Source organism: Drosophila bipectinata, chromosome 4 (assembly GCF_030179905.1).
Source record: "Drosophila bipectinata strain 14024-0381.07 chromosome 4, DbipHiC1v2, whole genome shotgun sequence".
Taxonomy (NCBI): domain Eukaryota; kingdom Metazoa; phylum Arthropoda; class Insecta; order Diptera; family Drosophilidae; genus Drosophila; species Drosophila bipectinata.
In genome coordinates, this window is record NC_091740.1 from 3,099,980 (window position 1) to 3,120,115 (window position 20,136).

The window sequence follows — 20,136 nt, forward strand, 5'->3', positions numbered from 1 at the left end:
TCCGTTTAGAGACTGAGAAACAGAAAACATTTAATGCGAGAATGAGCGTAAGATGAACGAACGATGAGCGTAAGAAATCCGCTCTGGGGCCTGCTGAGGCCTGTCGCAAGAAATTTTCGCGTCCATTTTCGTTGTATGAAATGGGTTGTCTATATGCTGTATGGTTAGTGGTTCTGGTTAGCGGTCACATACAAAGCCTCCAACGTCGTGCATCGCTGCTCCAGAAACACTGCCAGCGTGTCCTAAGTAGGGGTGGCGTCTGAACTTGAGGAGTTTTGACTGGGCACATGGGCATTGAATTTGTCCGAAAACCCTCGAAGGCCTGCTATTGAGTCACCTCTCAATAGAATGAGGCCCAGAATTTCGTTCACATGAGCCTGACATATTAAGCTACGGTTATTAAATCGCTTTTGCAACAAATTTATTCGCGACATCGTAGGAGACTTCCAAGGAACGAACTGCTTCGAAAGCGGACTCCTGAAGGCAAGAACGAAACCTTTTCCACCTTACTGAGACGCGGATTGCTGCCGATGATTTTACAGAAAATCGAGTAGAACTCAGACCATTCCTAATATCCATTCCGAGGCAAAGCTTGAAACCTTTGACTGAGCTCTGAGCGAGCAGAGCAGTGAAGTCTCGTTCTTGATTTCGGCATGCATCGTCGCTAGGAGCTCGGAAACAGTCCAAAGCAGCTCGCTTCTGATCTCCGAAATATCCACTTGTCTAAGCGAATACCTGGCCATGACGAACGTGGAGCATGGCATCATCCACCTTGGACACTGGCTGGAGGGTTCCTTAAATTCTTCTTAAATCCTGGAGATTACCGTTTGCCTTGCACTTTAAAATTTCACTCCGGCTGGAGTTGGTGCTACGTGACTGGAGGTCATAATTTATTATAATTAGGTTACGACCAATGTTATTAACTCGAAGTAGCTAATTACAGCGCCAAAATTGTATCGCTCAAATTTATTTTCTCGCGGCGAATAGGATCTATGCGCTCAGAACCAAAAACGAAATTGTGGAACGTTTACAGTAGTGGCCACAAGTTTAGCACACTATGCTTCGCCAAACTTTAATGAAAGGAAATTTCGATTCGGCAAGGACTTGATCCTTGATTCTTTTTCGTACGGCTAGGTTGTCATGTTGAGAGTACATATGGTTGTTTTTATCATCCCAGCTTTTTCCGTCTTCCTGCCGCAGGACCTTAAGTGCAGCAACACCAAAAAAACGCTGGACACAACACACTAAAACTGATCGCTATTGATGTTCGTTTTTCAGTAGAAAGTTTAACAATTTAAGATCAAAAGTATAAAAAGCAGTCTTAAACTATTTTAAAAAAATTAAATAGCTACAATATACAATGGCAAAGGGGTCCTGGTGCCCTGAAGCCAAGCGCTTGGTTATAATTATGATGAAGTCATCTGGAAAGTCGATTTCATAATTTCCAAAGAGTTGAATTGCTCCTGGAATATGATTTACAATGCTCTTAGTCATTACAAAAACAACAACACGTTTAAAGACGTAAAACACAAGCCCAAAAGGCGGAAAACAACCGCCAAAGGAGATTGAAAAACTTTAAAGGCTAGATTAGCGTTCGCCAAGGAGCACCTCAAGAAACGTCTAATTTTTTGGAAAAATATATTGTGGAGTGACGAATCCATGTTTCCCGAGCTGTGATCCGATGGTAAGCAGTATGTTTGGCGACCCCCCAACTTGCAACACAACCGACGGTATACTGTGAAGACTATCAAGCATGGCGGTGGAAATGTCATGGATTGGGCAGGCTTTTTTGTGGCACGGCGTGGGTCCTATCTACAAAATTGATACTTGAATGGACCAGCATATGAATAAGGACATAATCACAAACATTATGATACCCTTTGCCACACCACACTAACCACACTTCACAGTTAGTGAAAAGTTGAATTCAGGTTAATAAAATAGAGGTCCTAAAATGTCCAGCTCAATCTCCAGACTTTGATCCAATTGAGAATATGTGGGGCAATTTCGAGCAGCACATTCGGACTGTTAAACCCATGAATTTTGACGATTTATGGACTGAAATCCAAAAAGCCTGGTATGCAATTCCCCAACGAAGATGTGCCGTCTTGGTGGAAGGCCTCTCAAGAACATGTGCTGCAGTAATTAAGTATACAGTATATACCACCACATACTAGTTATATTTTTTCAAAATTGTTTTCCCATAATGAAATAAAAATATTTTTTACTAATTGTGCTAAACTTGTGTACAGCGTTTTTTTGGGGTTGCTGCACTTAAGGTCCTGCGGCAGGAAGATAGAAAAAGCTAGGACGATAGAAACAACCATAGATACTCTCAATATGACAACCTAGCCGTACGTAAAAGAATCAAGGATCAAGTCCTTGTAGAATCGAAATTATCTTTCATTAAAGTTTGGCGAAGCAATGTGTGCTAAACTTGTGGCCACTATTCCACAACGCGCCGGCGCATGGACTTGCGTTGTGGAATAGAGGTGGAGAACTATCGATGGCACTATCGACGCTATCGAAGGCTTGGCGCTATCACACCACCATCGATTGCAGCCCTGCACTATCGATAGTTTTGCACTTTTCATTTTGTTGAAATGAAAAGCAAATGAAAAACCAACCACCAGACGAAGCGATGCAATAATCGTAAAACGGAAATATCTAGAAAGAGGTGTAGCATCCCAGGATACAGATCCTCTGATCTGGATACAAGTAAGCATACATACATATTAAATAAAATTCAGTTTTTTGTTTATAATTTCAGATGAACGAAACGGATCTGGAACTTATAAAAACCGTAATGTTTAAATTTTTGTGCGTACCCGCCACATCAGTGGAGTCCGAGTGCATGTTTAGCAAGGCCGGACAAATAGTCTCCGATCGCCGAACTCGACTGAAGGAGGAAAATATTAACATGTTATAAGAACAAATGGCTCTACGAAGAAGCTTATTGAAAATGTTTATTAATTGAATGAAATGGTTTATTAATTTGTATAACACAAAAGCAACAAATGAAATGTATTTTCATATTAAGAGCTAAGAATATAATAAAGTTTTGTTTAAATTTCATATTATAGCTTTTTTTACATTTAACAATTAAAGTATCACACTACCGATAGCACTATCGACACTATCGATGGTTTGAGAAAAATAATCGCTCGCTATCGATGGCTCCGACTATCTATAGTTCTCCACCTCTATTGTGGAACGTAAAATGTAAAATTTTTTATGTGCGATTAACTAACCAAATATATAATCTTTACGAATTTCCAACTTTCTGTCTTCAAAAACACGAAAGTTGGGTCATTTCCAATTTTTTAATTATATGTCAGCTATTGGATATAGTCGGCTGATCCTTAAGAAATTTGGTATGTCGTATTATTTTGTCTATATAGCATAATATAATCCAGCATTCGAACAAAATCCGAACTTTTTAACTCTAACAAGAAAGGAAAGCTAACTTCGGGCGGAGCCGAAGTTTATATACCCTTGCAGTTAAAACCGGATATATATCGCAAACATCGGATATAGTTGGCCGATCCTTATGAGAATATGATAATATTACCCAATTTATTATAATACAAAAACCAAACCTAAAAATGTCCCAAACTTCTATCTTCAAAAACACAAAAGTTGGGTCATTTCCGATCGTTCAGTTATATGGCAGCTATAAAATATAGTCGGCCGATCCTTATGAAATTTGGCATGTCGTAATGTTTTGCCAAAAAATGCTCTTATGTCGAATTTGAACTCTCTAACTTTAAAAACGTCAAAGTTATACCATTTCCGATCAATCAGTTATATGACAGCTATAGGATATAGTCGGCCGATCCGGGCCTTTCCGACTTATATACTGCGTGCAAAGGAAAGAAGGGTGTGTGCAAAGTTTCAAGACGATAGCTTTAAAACTGAGAGACTAGTTTGCGTAGAAACACACAGACAGACGGACAGACGGACATGCTCATATCAACTCAGGAGGTGATCCTGATCAAGAATATATATACTTTATGGGGTCGGAGATGTCTCCTTCACTGCGTTGCACACTTTTGGACAAAATTATAATACCCTCTGCAAGGGTATAAAAATTCATAGTACATCGAATTGTAATAAATCAGTTGATTCAACATATTTGAATATTCTTAGTCGCTTACACCATATAATTTTATATTATATTGTGCAAAATCGTATAACTCTATTTTATGCGTATATGCTTATAAGCATGCTCAGGAAGGTATCCTGATTAAGAAAATATATATGTACTTTATACTTTCTTTACTTTATACCTTATAGACATATATATGTATGTCTAAGAGGATTCCTTCAGTGTGTTGCTTAGTTTTGACCAAAATTATACCCGACTAATGTACCCGATCTACCAAAATTTAAATCGATCGTTCCTATGGAAGCAATATTCTAAAGCTCTAGACATTGTTTTTCGATCTGAAAAATCTTCAGACTTGATCTGCCTACAAGAAATTAAGCAAAAGCTCTGGCCCTATCTCGGGGGCATAGGAAATTACTCTGCCCGAGCTCTGCCAGACACACACAGTATAAATCATGATACAATTATAATATAATTTTATAATTCAGTGGTCGGCACCCCAATATATTGATATGATTTTAACGCATTAGTGTTAGTTCCGAATAGCAGAAAGTAGGCTGTGAGCAAAACTAATCAACGATTCCCTTTTGGATTAACTAAAAAAGCCGAAATTCGTCGGCTCACTTGAATAGCGCAGTTGCTTGTATTATCATTTCGCAATCGTTATAAAGTGGGAAAATTAAACAAAAATTATTATTTGAATAAAGTTTAATAAAATAAAATCAAAGATATTCGAAACTACGAAAAAAAATGGGTGGTCCAAACCCTTTAAACGACGAAGAAAAAGGAAAAATTCAAGCTTTTAAGGAGTTTGGCCTTTCTTTACAAGAAATAGCAAAAAGAACAAAACGAAGTCGCAAAGTTATAAGCAACTATTTGAAGAATCCCCAGAATTATGAAAAAAACATGAAAGGACGAACCTCCAGTGCAGTTACGCCAGCGGACAGGAGAGCTTTTTTGAGGCATGCATCCAATTCCCATGACTCTGCTGCAAAAATTAAGGAAAAATCCGGTGTGAAGGCTAGCTTGGCCACAGTTAAACGCGTCATTTCCAAAGCAGAAAATTTAAAGCGTCGTAGATTACAAAAAAAAACCACCGTTAAACGCATCTTGCAAGGCCCAACGCCTTGTCTTTTGCCGAGCTAACATGTCTCTCAATCGAGAGTGGTATCGAGTCGTTTTTTAGGACGAAAAAAAGTTTAACCTTGAGGGGCCCGATGGATATAACTTTTATTTCCATGATTTGCGTAAAGAGGAACACATTCTTAAAAAAATGCACAGTCGAGAAGGTGGTGTAATGGTATGGGGTGCGATTTCCTACTACGGCACACTCCAACTGCAATTCTTAACATCAAGAATAAATGCAACAGCATATAAACGATTCTAGAAAAGGCCCTTCCTGAGGCAAAAAACTTGTTTGGAAGCATGGAATGGAAGTTTCAGCAAGACAATGCCCCAATACACACGGCAAGGATAGTAAAATCATGGCTTGATAAAGAAAACGTGTCAACATTACATTGGCCACCTTATTCGCCCGACTTAAATATAATCGAAAATGTTTGGGGATGGTTAGCAAGAAAAGTCTATGAGTCCGGAAAGCAATATGATAATAAGAATGATCTCATTAATGCCATCCAAGCGGCCTGGTCAACAATTTCCCTGGCCTACCTTAAGGGGAGGGTAAGGTCAAATCATGCGAAAAAAGCCATGTTTTTGTGATTTTTTTCCTGACGACACAGTTATAATTTATTTATTCAACCAACGCTATATTAAAGTATGACATTAGAAGAATGTTTAATAAAATTTTTACAAAAAAATATTTAAAAAATATGGCAATGGTAGCAATTGTCCGGACGTGTCGCAAAAAAAAGTTGAATTGCGGTGCCCCTCATAACTCGGTGCTGGATCGTTTGTAATCAAAAAATGAAAATTCATTCGTTAGATAATAGTTCGCCCCAGGTAACGCTGTAAAGGTTTTTTGAAAATTGGAATTTTTTAATTTTTTCGAAGACTTTGAAGTGAAAAACTCAATTTTTTGGGAAAAAATCGGTTAATTTGTCATTGCAAAAAAACTCGACAGCGTTACCTCGTAAAATATGTACAGAAATGGTGTTTAAAATTTCAAAAGGATCGGTGCAGTAGTTTTGAAGTTATGAGGGGCACCGACTTTGAAAACGTGAGTTGTGGGAAAAACGCTTTAAAGTTTTAAACACAAAAAAATCCAGTGTAAAACGTTTGCAAGCAACTTCGTCAATAACTAATAACTTCGTCAATTTTGCTTAATTTGACTTGAAATCAAATTAATAGTCGGCCGATCATTACGAAATTTGGCATGTCGTATTATTTTGCTAAAAATAGCTCCCAAATTGCCAAATTTGAACTCTCTATCTCTAAAAACACCGAAGTTATACCATTTCCTATCAATCAGTTATATGGCAGCTATAGGATATAGTCGGCCGATCCCGGTCGTTCCGACTTATATACTGCGTGCAAAGAAAAGAAGGGTGTGTGCAAAGTTTCAAGTCGATAGCTTTAAAACTGAGAGACTAGTTTGCGTAGAAAAAGACAGACGGACATGCTCATATCAACTCAGGAGGTGATCCTGATTAAGAATATATACTTTATAGGGTCGGAGATGTCTCCTTCACTGCGTTGCACACTTTTGACCAAAATTATAATATCCTCTGCAAGGGTATAAAAATAGTAACTTGTGAGTAGCTATGTATTATTTAGTTGCTCATTTTAGTATTTAATTTTCAAAACTGATGCTCTTTTTAACAGTACGTAAATAACAAGCAAAGTGTGATGAAAAAAAAAAAAGGATTTTTAGGTAGAATTGAAAAAGTGTCGCACGCTACAAGCATAAATGTGCCAAAAAAAAAAATATATATGTACATACATAATAAATCAAACTTACAACTATTCAAGAATGTTCCTTTAAAATTTCAAAAACTCTTGAAGACATAGCCGATTTATGTTGGAAGCGACAGGCGACGGCAAGAGCCGTCTCAAAACTTTAAAAGCGTTTTTCTCGAAACAGTGTTTTAACGGCTGGCGGATGAGGTTACTCAAAACCTATTAATCCAATCGGTCCAATCCAAATTTTAACACGTTATTCTATACATATATAGCTCTGGTATGAACTAGTATAAATCAAATCGGTGAAGATCTTCTTTACTTTGCAACTTGATTTGTGGCTTAAAAAAATACTATTTTCAAAAAAAAAAAATTCAAAGGTCCGCCATTTTGCTAATTTTTTTGCGAAATTAATAATTTAATTTTTCTTTCTAATCCCGATGGCACCGCCGAAAAGAAAGGCTTTTGTTTGATCACAAAAAACAAGAAAAAAAAGCTAGCTTCGGGCGGAGCCGAAGTTGATATACCCTTGCAGTTAAAATTGGATATAGACTGCCATGCACTTGAATGGGGACAAGAATTTGTTTATGTTTCGTTTCATTTTTCTCTTAATCTACTAAAGCTATTGGCATGTGTTTTGCTGTTTTCTGAAGAAGAGAACATAGACAAACTATGGAAATGAGCCAGAGGTCGTGACAATTTACCTTTAGCATTTTGTTTCGGTTTTGCTTGACCATTCCTAGAATGCTGTACTTTTTTGGATGCACTTGAATAGGGACAGACGTGATTTCTTCACTTTGAGCAAAATTCCATGCGATAAAGTTTATTATTTGCCAACTGAAACACATTTTAAATATAAATAAAACGTACTAGGTCGCGGCAAAGCTCTAAAAACTCGACAAATTACGGGAATAACATGTGTTGCGAAATAGTTCGTCTTTATGTTGCATTTAAATAGTATTACATTTGCTTCTTTACTTTTGCCTATTTACCTATTACCTATTTTTACCTATTACCTATAGTACCTATTTTTGCGCACATCATTGTATTGTAACCATTTGGGAGCTTTAAGCTCACACGCATAGCCGAAATTGCAGTGCAATGCGTTAGTATTAGAACATCACGCGATCGTTTTTCTGTTCTTTTTCTGCACGTTTTTTTCAAGCCGGCCGCATTCGCTTGTTGATATTAACCGCAACCGCTCGCTGATAGCAACCCCGCTTAACGTATTGTAAACCCGCTAAATAGTGAAAATAAATGCATAAAACTATAATAAAAACCATAATACAGTCCACTATTCATAAACATAACAAATTTTGGTCCTTCGAGCCGGATACCCGCGTTTATTTGTGCATTTACTTTTGTGAACATTAGAGACAAATTTACCGTTTTTTCGTCATGAACGCGATAATGCATAGAACGATTCAACAACGTGGTGCCTGCAAGGGGAAAATAACGCGCACCCTCAACAGTGCTGTGGAGTTTTCACAAAGATGTAAGGTGGAAACATTGCAATTCAAGCTGGAGCGTTTGGTCGCCACTTTCAACCACTTTATGGAGCTCTCAGATGAGTTAGTGGAATTTCACTTGGAGGAGGGATATGAAGACCCTGGATTGGACATAACCGAATACGAAGACAAGTTCTACGCCGCGCATGCTATTTTGAGTAACGCCATCAAGGACATGGGAGGTCACGATCATGGACAGGACCAGTCGAACATTCTACTTTCAAGTACAGTGGAACGCCTATTTGAGGGACAAAACAACCTTTTAGAGAAAATTCATACTTCATCGGGAACTGCTGATTTAAGGTTTGAGAAAATTCGGATTCCCACATTTTCTGGTAAATATGAGGATTGGAGCCAGTTTAGTGATCTGTTCTTAAGCTCAGTAAATAGTAACGAAAAGCTCTCCAAGTGCCAAAAGTTTCATTATCTCAAATCATATCTGGAGGGAGAAGCACTGTCCCTAATTAAACATATTGCCGTCTGTAATGATAATTACCAAGACGCATGGGAAAAAAAAGAAAATCGTTATAATAAAGGGTCGCTCATCGCTCGATCGTTTGTTCAGAATTTTTTATCGTTGCCAACCGCTAACAATTCGAATATTGCAGAATTACGCAAGGTAATTGACTCGTCCGACGAATGCATTCGAGGCTTACATGCGCTGAACTGTGACAGCCGCGATGTATGGCTCATTCATATTTTGCTGTCAAAGTTAGGTTCAGAAATTAAACAAGCTTGGGCCAACTGCAGTTTATCGGCCACTGAAGACGTCACCATAGAGGAGCTGTTCGCCTTTCTTTTCGCTCATTTTGATACTTTGGAGTCTTGTCAGGATTTACCCGCAATGCAACCCTCAAGACCAGCCCAGAGTAGACGCCGCCAAGCCGCTTTTCATGCCAGTGGATCAACTCAGTCGTCTCGCGAATGTATATATTGCCAAGGACAGCATTCTATATATTCATGCAATGAATTCAAGGCACTGGATGTAGTCAGCCGCCGCACCTTCGCCAAGGATACAAAATTATGCTTCAACTGCTTGAGTCGATCGCATCAAGTCAGGGATTGTAATTCATCGAACACTTGCCGTCAGTGCAACGCTAAGCATCACACGTAAGTACACCCGATTGAAGCAAGATCGGTTCCTGTGGCACCTGCGCACTCGACTGCCGCTGATACAAATACTGCCGCTGTTAGCCATCATATTTTGGAGAGGGCCAACAATCCAGCCCTACTGCCAACTGTTGTCGCCAATGTTATTGACACATGGGGAAACGAGACCTCGTGTAGGTTATTGCTCGATACTGGATCAACAATAACCATGGTATCTGAGTCGTTTATCCAAAGGATCGGAATTCCTCGCACGCATGCCCGCATTTCGGTAGTTGGTTTAGGTGCTAACCTGGCTGGTGTTAGCCGAGGTCGCGCTAGCTTCACCTTACTCTCAAGAACCACGACTGCAGCATTGGAAGCTGCCTTGTCTAATTATGAGTTCTCTAACTTCTACGATTCCAGCTCAGCAGGTCAAATCAAATGCAACTATTTGGACCAAGATTCGCAGCCTACCGCTAGCTGACCCGACGTTTGGATCTCCGGGAAAAATCGACGTTATCTTAGGCGCTGATCAGCTGTGGAACTTATATACTGGACATCGCCGAGAGTTTGGTATCGAATACCCCATCGCACTGCATACTAATTTTGGTTGGGTTATTACAGGCAGCTATACTGATTGTAACGAAGCATCTACGCACGCACAAGTTCATCACGCTTATGAAGATTTGGATTCCTTAGTTCGCTCATTTATGGACATGGAACAAGTGCATCCGAGTAAAACAACGATAGACGCCAGTGATCCCGCCGAACAACATTTTCTGAAAACACATGCTCGTAGAGAAGATGGTGTTTATATTGTTCAATACCCATTCAAGGAGCCCCGCACGCCAATTGGCTCCACTTTGCCACAGGCTTTAAACCGCTTCGCCGCTTTGGAAAGGAAATTTAGAAGATTCCCCGCACTCAAACAACAATATGTGGATTTCATGGATGATTATTTAAATCGAGGACATATGGAATTGATTCCGGCTGCTGCAGGCGGTGAGGATCCCGCACGCTACAACTATTTGGCACACCATGCAGTTTTTAAGCCAGATAGTACTACCACACGTTGCCGAGTGGTATTTGACGGCTCTGGAAAGGATTCCACGGGTCATTCTCTTAATTCGCGACTGCATATAGGACCGCCTATTCAACGGGACTTAATTGGAGTATGCCTTCGATTTCGTCAGCATCGTTATGTATTTTGTGCAGACATCGAGAAGATGTTTAGAGGCATTTTGGTGTCGGACGAACATACACAGTACCAACGCATAGTTTGGAGGAAGGATGAAAACGCTACGCTGGATCATTATCGACTGTTGACAGTAACATATGGATTAGCTTCATCGCCGTTTATTGCAGTTCGAGTTCTTAAACAGCTCTCGAATGACTATGCCGAATTGTATCCCACCGCTGCTGTCGTGCTCAACAGAGACGCGTACGTTGATGATATTCCTACTGGATGCGACAACATCAAGGATCTCATTGCACTCAAAGATGAATTGATTCTGCTTCTTAGCGAAGCTCAATTCAAATTGCGAAAGTGGAGCTCAAACTGTTACGCCCTTTTAAAGTCGTTGCCAAAGGAGATTTGTGAGTATCCACCAGAGGATTTAGAGGAAGACCGCTCAATTCGATTTGTTAAAGTCCTGGGATTGTGTTGGGAACCAAAACCGGACTATATTTTCTTCAAATTAGAAACCCCCGCATTTACGACTGCTCTTACTAAACGCATATTGCTTTCAGAACTAGCCAAGATCTACGACCCGTTGGGTTTGCTTTCGCCAACTGTTTTTCTGAAGATCCTATTTCAAGATAGTTGGCTAAGTCCTGTCGATTGGAATGAAGTACTACCGCAGCAAATATGTACACGATGGCAACAGTTTGCATCGGAAATGCATTTATTGGAAACTTATCGAGTTCCTCGCTACATATCTGCACCACATCAAGAAATGGAACTGCACGGATTTGCTGATGCATCATCTCAAGCGTATGCTGCCGTCATCTATAGCCGCGTCGAAGTCAACAATGGATATGCTGTCAAACTGATTATGGCTAAAACTCGCGTAGCCCCTATTAAGCCTATCTCCATTCCGCGACTAGAGTTAAACGCAGCTCATTTACTCTCTAAACTGATTTATCTGGTCAAGCAATCATTAACTGTTCCTATTTCCAGAATTAATTGTTGGTCAGACTCTGAAATAGTCCTGCATTGGCTATCTTCTCCGCCTAGGACTTGGAACACCTATGTTTGCAACCGCACTGCTGAAATTCTAGAGGTTTGCCCACGCAGCTGCTGGCAACATATTCGAAGTGGTGATAATCCCGCAGACTGCGCATCGCGAGGAGTACTGCCAAAGGACCTCGTGGATCATCAAATATGGTGGAATGGACCACCTTGGCTATCTCAGTCACGTTCAGCTTGGCCACCTGTTAAAGCTAAGTTTGTTCTGTCGACAGAAGAAGAGGCCTGCCTAGAGATGAAGGCTGAAACGAAAGTTAATCTACACATTTCCGACGACGGAAATTCGCTATCTTGTATGATCAACAAATCCTCCTCATGGTCCCGTTTATTAAGGATAGTCAGCTACTGCCTTCGCTTCGTTCATCGTCTTCGTGAGAGGAATCGACTTTCACCATTCCTATCGGCGTGGGAGCTACAATATGCACGAGCTAAGATTTTTACGCACGCTCAAGAGGAGTTCTTCAACGTGGAGTACAAGCAGTTAACTACCGGACAGCCATTGTCGAAGAAATCGAAGTTGATCCGCTACACACCCTTTTTAGACGAGCAGAGAGTAATGCGTGTTGGTGGTCGCATCGATAATTCTATAGCTACTTATGACGCAAAGCATCCCATTCTCCTTCCTAAGGAATCTCCAATAGCTGGTCTGCTAGTTCGCTATCAACATGCTGCATTGTTACACGCTGGAGTCGAATACACGTTTCATAGTCTACGCCAAAGGTATTGGATTCTAGGAGCTCGGAACCTCGTCCGCAAAACTGTATTCAATTGCAGAACTTGCTTTCTGCAGCGAAGACACACGAGTTCTCAACTTATGGCTGATTTACCGGAGTTTCGAGTTCAACCCGCCCGTTGTTTCCTGCACACTGGATTGGATTATGCTGGACCTGTGTCAATCAAAACATCGACAGGCCGGACACCAAGATTTGGCAAAGCTTGGTTTGCGATCTTTGTCTGCCTATCTACAAAAGCGATTCACATAGGATTGGTCAGCGATTTGACGACATCCGCCTTTATAGCCGCTTTCAAACGCTTTTGGTCTCGACGTGGACCTATATCGGATTTATACTCGGACAATGGAACGACTTTCCATGGAGCCAAAAGAGATTTAGCTGAAATGCAACGAATGGCAATAGCTCAAAGTCAAGATGAAAAAATTTCAAGCTTCATGGCCAGCCACGAGATTAATTGGCATTACATTCCGCCATCTGCTCCCCATTTCGGAGGCATTTGGGAGACTGGTGTGAGATCCATAAAGCTGCACTTAAAACGAGTCATTGGCAGCAGTGCCTTGACATTCGAGGAGTATTCGACCCTGTTAATTCAGATTGAAGGGCTTCTGAACTCTCGCCCTTTATGCGCACCTAGCGATCACAGTCTTAACCCGCTAACTCCTTCTCATTTTCTAACAGGTCAGCCTCTCACTTCGGTACCAGAACCATCTTTCCTGGATGTAAATATCAACAGACTGCAGCGCTGGAGACAACTACAGGCCAAGGTTCAAGGTTTCTGGAAACGTTGGAATCTCGAGTATCTCAGCACGCTTCAACCTCGCACGAAATGGCATCAAGATGCTCCAAATGTTGCCGTGAACACACTGGTTGTGCTGAAGGAGCCCAATCAACCGCCAAGCAAGTGGATGCTAAGACGAGTCACCGAAGTTCATCCTGGCCAGGATCAGAGGGTTCGGGTGGTCACCGTTAAAACCGCCAAGGGAATCTACAAGCGCCCTATTACGAAAATTGCTGTGCTTCCTTTGAACTGAACCGTCGTTCACGGGGGCCGGTATGTTGGGAAATAGTTCGTCTTTATGTTGCATTTAAATAGTATTACATTTGCTTCTTTACTTTTGCCTATTTACCTATTACCTATTTTTACCTATTACCTATAGTACCTATTTTTGCGCACATCATTGTATTGTAACCATTTGGGAGCTTTAAGCTCACACGCATAGCCGAAAATTGCACTGCAATTTCGGCGTTAGTATTAGAACATCACGCGACATCACGTTTTTCTGTTCTTTTTCTGCACGTTTTTTGCAAGCCGGCCGCATTCGCTTGTTGATATTAACCGCAACCGCTCGCTGATAGCAACCCCGCTTAACGTATTGTAAACCCGCTAATTAGTGAAAATAAATGCATAAAACTATAATAAAAACCATAATACAGTCCACTATTCATGAAACACATGAAAGGACGAACCAAAAAAGTCCTTCAGCTTTTGCAGAGCGCCGAATTGTTCGAGAAGCGTCAAACTCACATTGTGCGGCTTCGAAAATTCATTAGAAAGTACATTTAAATGCAAATGTGGATACAGTACGGATATTTATACGACGAGCTGATCATCTGAAGAAATTGAAACTAAAAAAAAACCTCCATTAAATAACCAACGAAAGGATTCTCGCCTCGTCTTTGCACGTTAGCAGATGGAATGGCAAACCGTTGTAATTTCGGATGAAAAGAGCTTTAACTTGGATGGACCCGATGGTTTTTCATATTATTTTCATGATGTGCGAAAAGAAGAACACTTTTTGTCCCGTCACCATAGCCCATATCACCATAACATACTATGGCACATGCAAGCTGCAGATTGTGTCTTCCAAAATGAACGCAACGCATTACAAAGGCTTGAGGCTCGAGAAAGCCTTTCCTGAAGCAATTAATATCTTTGGACCATTATCGTGGACTTTCCAACAGGATAATGCCCCTGTTCAAAGCTTGGAAAAGCGGCAGCCAAACGTGGATCTTATGGAATGGTCCCCATATTCTCCGGATCTCAATATAATTGAGAATGTGTGGGGATGGATGCCAAAAAAAGTATATGAATCTGGGAGACAATACAAAGACATACAGGCATTAACAGATGCCATCAACACAGCCTGGAGTCAAATATCCTTAGATTACATAAAGGCACTATATGACTCCAATCCTAATAGGATTTACGAAGTTATATCCAACAATGGTGGCCACACACATTATTAAAAGAGTTTAATTTGACACATTTTTTAAAAATAAGCCTTATAGTTAATAAAATGGTTTTATATAGTTCGTTCACTTATATGGCATAATTCGTTCAGTTATATGGCAGCTATAAGGTATAGTCGGCCGATCCTCGCCGTTCCGAGTTATATACTGCGTGCAAAGGAAAGAAGGGTGAGTGCAAAGTGCAAAGAGTACATGCTCATATCAACTCAGGAGGTGATCCTGATCAAGAATATATATACTTTATAGCAGTTGTCGGCACCCCAATACATTGATATGATTTTAACGCATCGAATAGCAAAAAGTAGGCTGTGAGCATGACGTTTCACACATTTATACTGTGTGTGTGTGGCAGAGCTCCGGCAGAGAAATTTCCTATGCCCTCGGGATAGGGCCGTGCCGACCACTGCTTAATAGGGTCGGAGATGTCTTCTTCACTTCGTTGCACACTTTTGGACAAAATTATAATACCCTCTGCAAAGGTATAAAAATAGGGTCGACAGAATGGGCTACTGCGAAGCCAGCCGAGACAGCCATACATATGAACGAAGTGGTGTTTTATACATACACCGCAATGTTAAGGCTATCCAATAAAAAAAAATATTGAAAAATATATACTCGTGTTTTATTTATAGCGATTTTAAAATGCAAATCTTTCTTGGGCCACACTGTATTTATTTTATATTAATAATGGTGGTACTTACCAGAATCTGGGGGATGTAATATTCCATCTGTATTTTTTTCCCCTATTTTCGTGTTTGGTCTATGTAGTGTTGGTTCATTTTTTTTGTCTTTTCTATTTTTTTTCAAACGTAGACTCGGCGATGATGGGATCACGAGTGATGATGGCTCAGATATGTCAGATCTAACTATTTTAGTACTATCATTGTCATTTTCATCAGAGTCTGAGACTATGTCAATAACAACTGAAACTTCGTTAAATTTTTTATTGCATACATCAGACATACTAGAAAAAGAGTTTAAAGATTGTTTCATCAGCTGCCTCTGTGGCGCATTAACGGCTCCGCCGACAATGTTATGTGATAGTCGATTATGGTAATTATGGGCAGAAATTGTTGAGTTATTTTCTCTGCGATCCAAATCGATTATGTTATTGTAAGGGCTTGATAAGGTTGAATGAGCCTGAGAATGCATAGAAAGTGACTGAGTTTCTGACTGGTCAATATTCACATTAATATCTGAGAATATTTCCTGCGGCTGCATTGAGGAGGAAATTGGCAAATGAGAATTTATCTCAGGAAAATGTGGAATTGGCGGTGCGGATTTAAGAAAATCTAAAGATTCCGTCTGCTGAGAAGTTTGCTGCTGAGAATCAACAGTTTGTTGAATTCCCACCATTTCTCGCCACTTTTTCAAAAGTGACTTGGCACGACGCGCCAGATGCTCATTTGTAGTTCTCCGTCTTAGTTGATTAATATATTTTGCCAATCTGGTGGCTTCCAATTGTTCCTTCGTAATTTTTGTGCCTTCCAACGCACATATAACAGAAAGAACTGCATCCATATTAATGACCTAAAAATATATTCCTTTTATTACTTCTTTCATATTCAGAGCATATTTAACTTACATCATAGTTTTGATCAAGCGCCTGAGATAGGTGAGAAGTTAGTTGCTGGATTTGGTGTTGATTCATTTAAGTTTTCTGGTTTGTAACGCTTCGTTAATCCGAATACAAGGATTGATCACAATTGAACAGATACTTCGATTATTACAAGGAACTGTTTATATTAATATTTTTCAACTTAAAATGTGTTTACGAAGTTCAAAAATTTTAAAACAAAATTTAAATGCGTCACTACTTTAATATATGTATATATGTATTTATCTATATGTGACCAATGTCATATATTAAGATATATACTTCTCCACAATTAATTCATTCTTACATGGTAGAAATTCGCGCTTATATTTTAGACAGCTTTCTGTAAATTTTATGTCTTAATTGGCAGTTAATAGATGAAAATTTAAATTTATTTTAAACTTCTTCTATCGGTAACAATCGCCATTTTAAGAGACGTTTTAGTGTGACCATTTCTTAAAACATAAAATATACCCTTCTTCCAAGATACCCTTGTTCCGACAAAATAGCGTCGCTAAGTTAGAGTCGAAGCAAAGTGGTGGAATTGGAACACAGCCACGATTTTTTTTTTAAATTCTTTTTCTAGTAAGCCACTAAATTGAATACTAGAATTGTAATAAACTGAATGAATTATTGTTTTTTCTTACTTTGAGCATGTTCTACACTATTTGAGAAGCTAAAAGATGTGTTTAAAAATTGACCCCACATTCCATTCTTCCTATCTCAGGACCAACTAGAGGATGCGACAAGAAGCCAGATACAGCAGCTTATAACCCATTATTAGGTTGTAGAGTCGATGTAGGACCTCTTCAAGTATGTCTGGATACAAATCGCTCCTTACAATTTTGAAAAAATCGACTTACAGTTAGTTCCCCATATATTTTTACTGATAAGAGGAGAGGCAACTACAGAACCGAAACCGGTCTACAAAAAAAATCATTCATCTAAATCGAAAATAAAAGATAGCCTCTGGTACGCTTAATGGGACCTTCACAAAGGTGTCGATGTAGGACCTCTTCAAGTATTTCTGGATACAAATCGCTCCTTACAATTTTGAAAAAATCGACTTACAGTTAGTTCCCCATATATTTTTACTGATAAGAGGAGAGGCAACTACAGAACCGAAACCGGTCTACAAAAAACATCATTCATCTAAATCGAAAATAAAAGATAGCCTCTGGTACGCTTAATGGGACCTTCACAAAGGATGCACCACATTGCACGGTTACCGTTGTCAAGCTTATTTTATAAGACTATTTCAAAAGTCTTCTTCTAACGAGGGAAGAATAAGCGAGAAGAGAGAAATACCTGATCTAGCAACACAACGAAGCCATAAACGGCCTCAGTTCGAAAATTGAGTCCCCATCATACCATCCCCATAACACCTTAAGGTCTCATGTCTCACGAGAGACTTAATTACCTCCTCTCCGACACGGCCATCGGTCTGACATATACACATCCTCGAGTCTATAATAAACATCTGAATTTCATACCACTTTATAATTTTTATTGAATGCTTCCAAACAACTCAACCACATAATCTCAAGTTCATATAATGTTCATTTATATATTGTAACTTTATTTTTAACATTTCGGCTATTTTAACGGGCTTTGTGTTAGGCTATTTTAATCTCTGTTAGATTCTCCTACAGACCATTTTTTTCAAAATTTTTATTTCAAAACAAAAGATCAATAAAACGTTTCCAAATTGTGCATTAACCAGTTCAAGTCGTTAATTCGTAATCCAAAATACCATACATAACTGGACTTTTACAAGCCAACTTTTAAATTCTTTGCCAAACACATTGGCTTCACATATTTTCAAAAAAATTAAATTGTCCATCGCCCAAGAACCTGGCTTCAAAAATTCATTTGATCTAATTTCATAAATGGTGTTTAGGTGAGGGGCCGTTGTGCCGCTCAGCTGAAGAGCGCATCCGCGCTGAAGAGCGCACCCGCGCTAAAGAGCGCACCCGCGCTGAAGAGCGCATCCACACTCGCCCCTCTGTGCCCTCTCTTCTCGCTCGTTGGTTGTCGTCGATCTCTGTTTTTGTACTAGTTTCTAAGTTAAGTTAGTTATCTCATGTAAGCAGCCGAATAAAGCTGACCGCGTTATACCATCCGAAAGACGCCCCCGACTTCTTATTTCAACATTTCATGTTTTCTGGAATCTTTGGCGGCAGCAGCGCCCCCCTACAAAACATTGGTCCTTCGAGCCGGATAATTCCTGGATTTTCTTCTGCCAGCAGTTCTCGGCATTGTTCCGCCAAAAGATAAGTACATTTTTCCGTCTCCATCTCTCTGCCGGTCTTCAGAAGTGATCCGAACATTAAATTTCGTTCACACTGCTGCAAGATTGTTTTTCCCTCCGTGTCAACTCCAAGTCCGAGTTTTCCGACACAACGGCAGGTTGAGTTTTTCTAATAATCTATAATAATCATAAAATTCTGCAAATTTTTCCATCCGTCTCCGTTTTGTGTGCTGCCCATATTCCTCGCCGTTTTCGGCCTCTCCGTTATCCATTCGCTTGCCAACGGTCGAGGCATATGTGCATTCACATACATACATACGCACATACATATTTTTTTTGGTGCAATTAATCCGCAAAAAATTCGCAAGTGAACAGTGAAATTGTGTGGTGACAAAAAGAAGGCATAATTAATATTGGCCACCGGTGTGAATTAGTTCCGGAATTTCCAAATTCACCGAACAGTCCGCCGCTGTCGTAATATTTGTTTTTTATCTTCCTCAATCAGTGTCTTTTTTTACACCACATAACTTTTCTGTTCCCCCAATTATACAGTCCACTTATCAAAGCTCCACTGTGCCAACATATGCCCACATGCCCTTACATATATCCGTACCTGCATGCATGTCCATATATTTTCTGCCTTCAATTCCAGGAAATATATAACCGATAAAATTTAACATATACAGTCTTATTTAACATATGGAAGCTCTACTGTACCATCATATGCCCCACATGCCCTTGCCCTACTTGCATGCATGTCCATATAATTTCCAAATATTTTCTGCCTCCAATTTCAGGAAATATATAGCCGATAAAATTTAAAAAAAAAAAATTTTGCATTTTCTAAAACCAACAATTATAAACCGCCATTTCACTACAAATCCGTGATTGTGTCGCTTAAATTCTCGACCTAGCCGTGTTGTGTTTTTCGGTTCTGTTTATTTTTCTTTGAGGTACGTACAGGGTGCCGACGGCATAACCGGCTGCATAACAAAATAGATTAAAAAATCAATTAATTATAAATTTATGTATTTATAATTATAACTACGAAAATTTATTTAATTCTTATTTTCCGTTCGAGCAAAGGGCCAGGTTTTTTAATTCACCTTTCCGGCCACTCAATAATTAAAGTCGAAGATTTAATTATCGGAAAATTGAAATTAATTAATTTAATTATCCACCTTCTGTCCGAATAGAGCCGCGGTTTTTTAATTCCATCTCCCCAGCTTCGTGTTAATTAAATTCAATTAATTAAATATTTAGGTTTCAATTCCACCGTTCCAGCTTCGTGATAATTAACCTCAATTGATTAAAAATTAAGATTTTCAACTCCACCCTTCTGGCTCCATCATATTTAAATCCGACAGTTAGCCAAAAATTAATTATTTATATTTTTGTGTGTTAAATTCAAGCCAAAGTTAAGTCCACCTTCCGGCTCCGCAAATTCGAAAATAGTTAAGAATTTAATATCTCAGTATATATTAAATTCAGTACG

The 20,136-nt window shown here is 39.5% G+C and overlaps 1 protein-coding gene across 4 annotated transcripts in view; it reads right to left on the reverse strand.

Moving 5' to 3' along the window:
* The window catches only part of MED26 (mediator complex subunit 26), a 39,657-nt gene extending 22,810 nt beyond the window's left edge, over positions 1-16,847 (reverse strand). For 2 of the 4 annotated variants that reach the window (XM_043213663.2, XM_043213660.2), the window contains exons 1-2: positions 16,379-16,847; positions 15,495-16,323 (exon numbers count right to left, since the gene is read on the reverse strand). In XM_043213663.2, the coding sequence (XP_043069598.1) occupies positions 15,495-16,323; positions 16,379-16,444 (895 nt within the window). In that variant the 5' untranslated portion in view covers positions 16,445-16,847. Of the gene's footprint in view, positions 1-15,494; positions 16,324-16,378 lie in introns of those variants that run through there. The other 2 variants (XM_043213661.2, XM_070282479.1) reach the window with 2 other exon arrangements.
* Between the last annotated feature and the right edge of the window lie 3,289 nt (positions 16,848-20,136).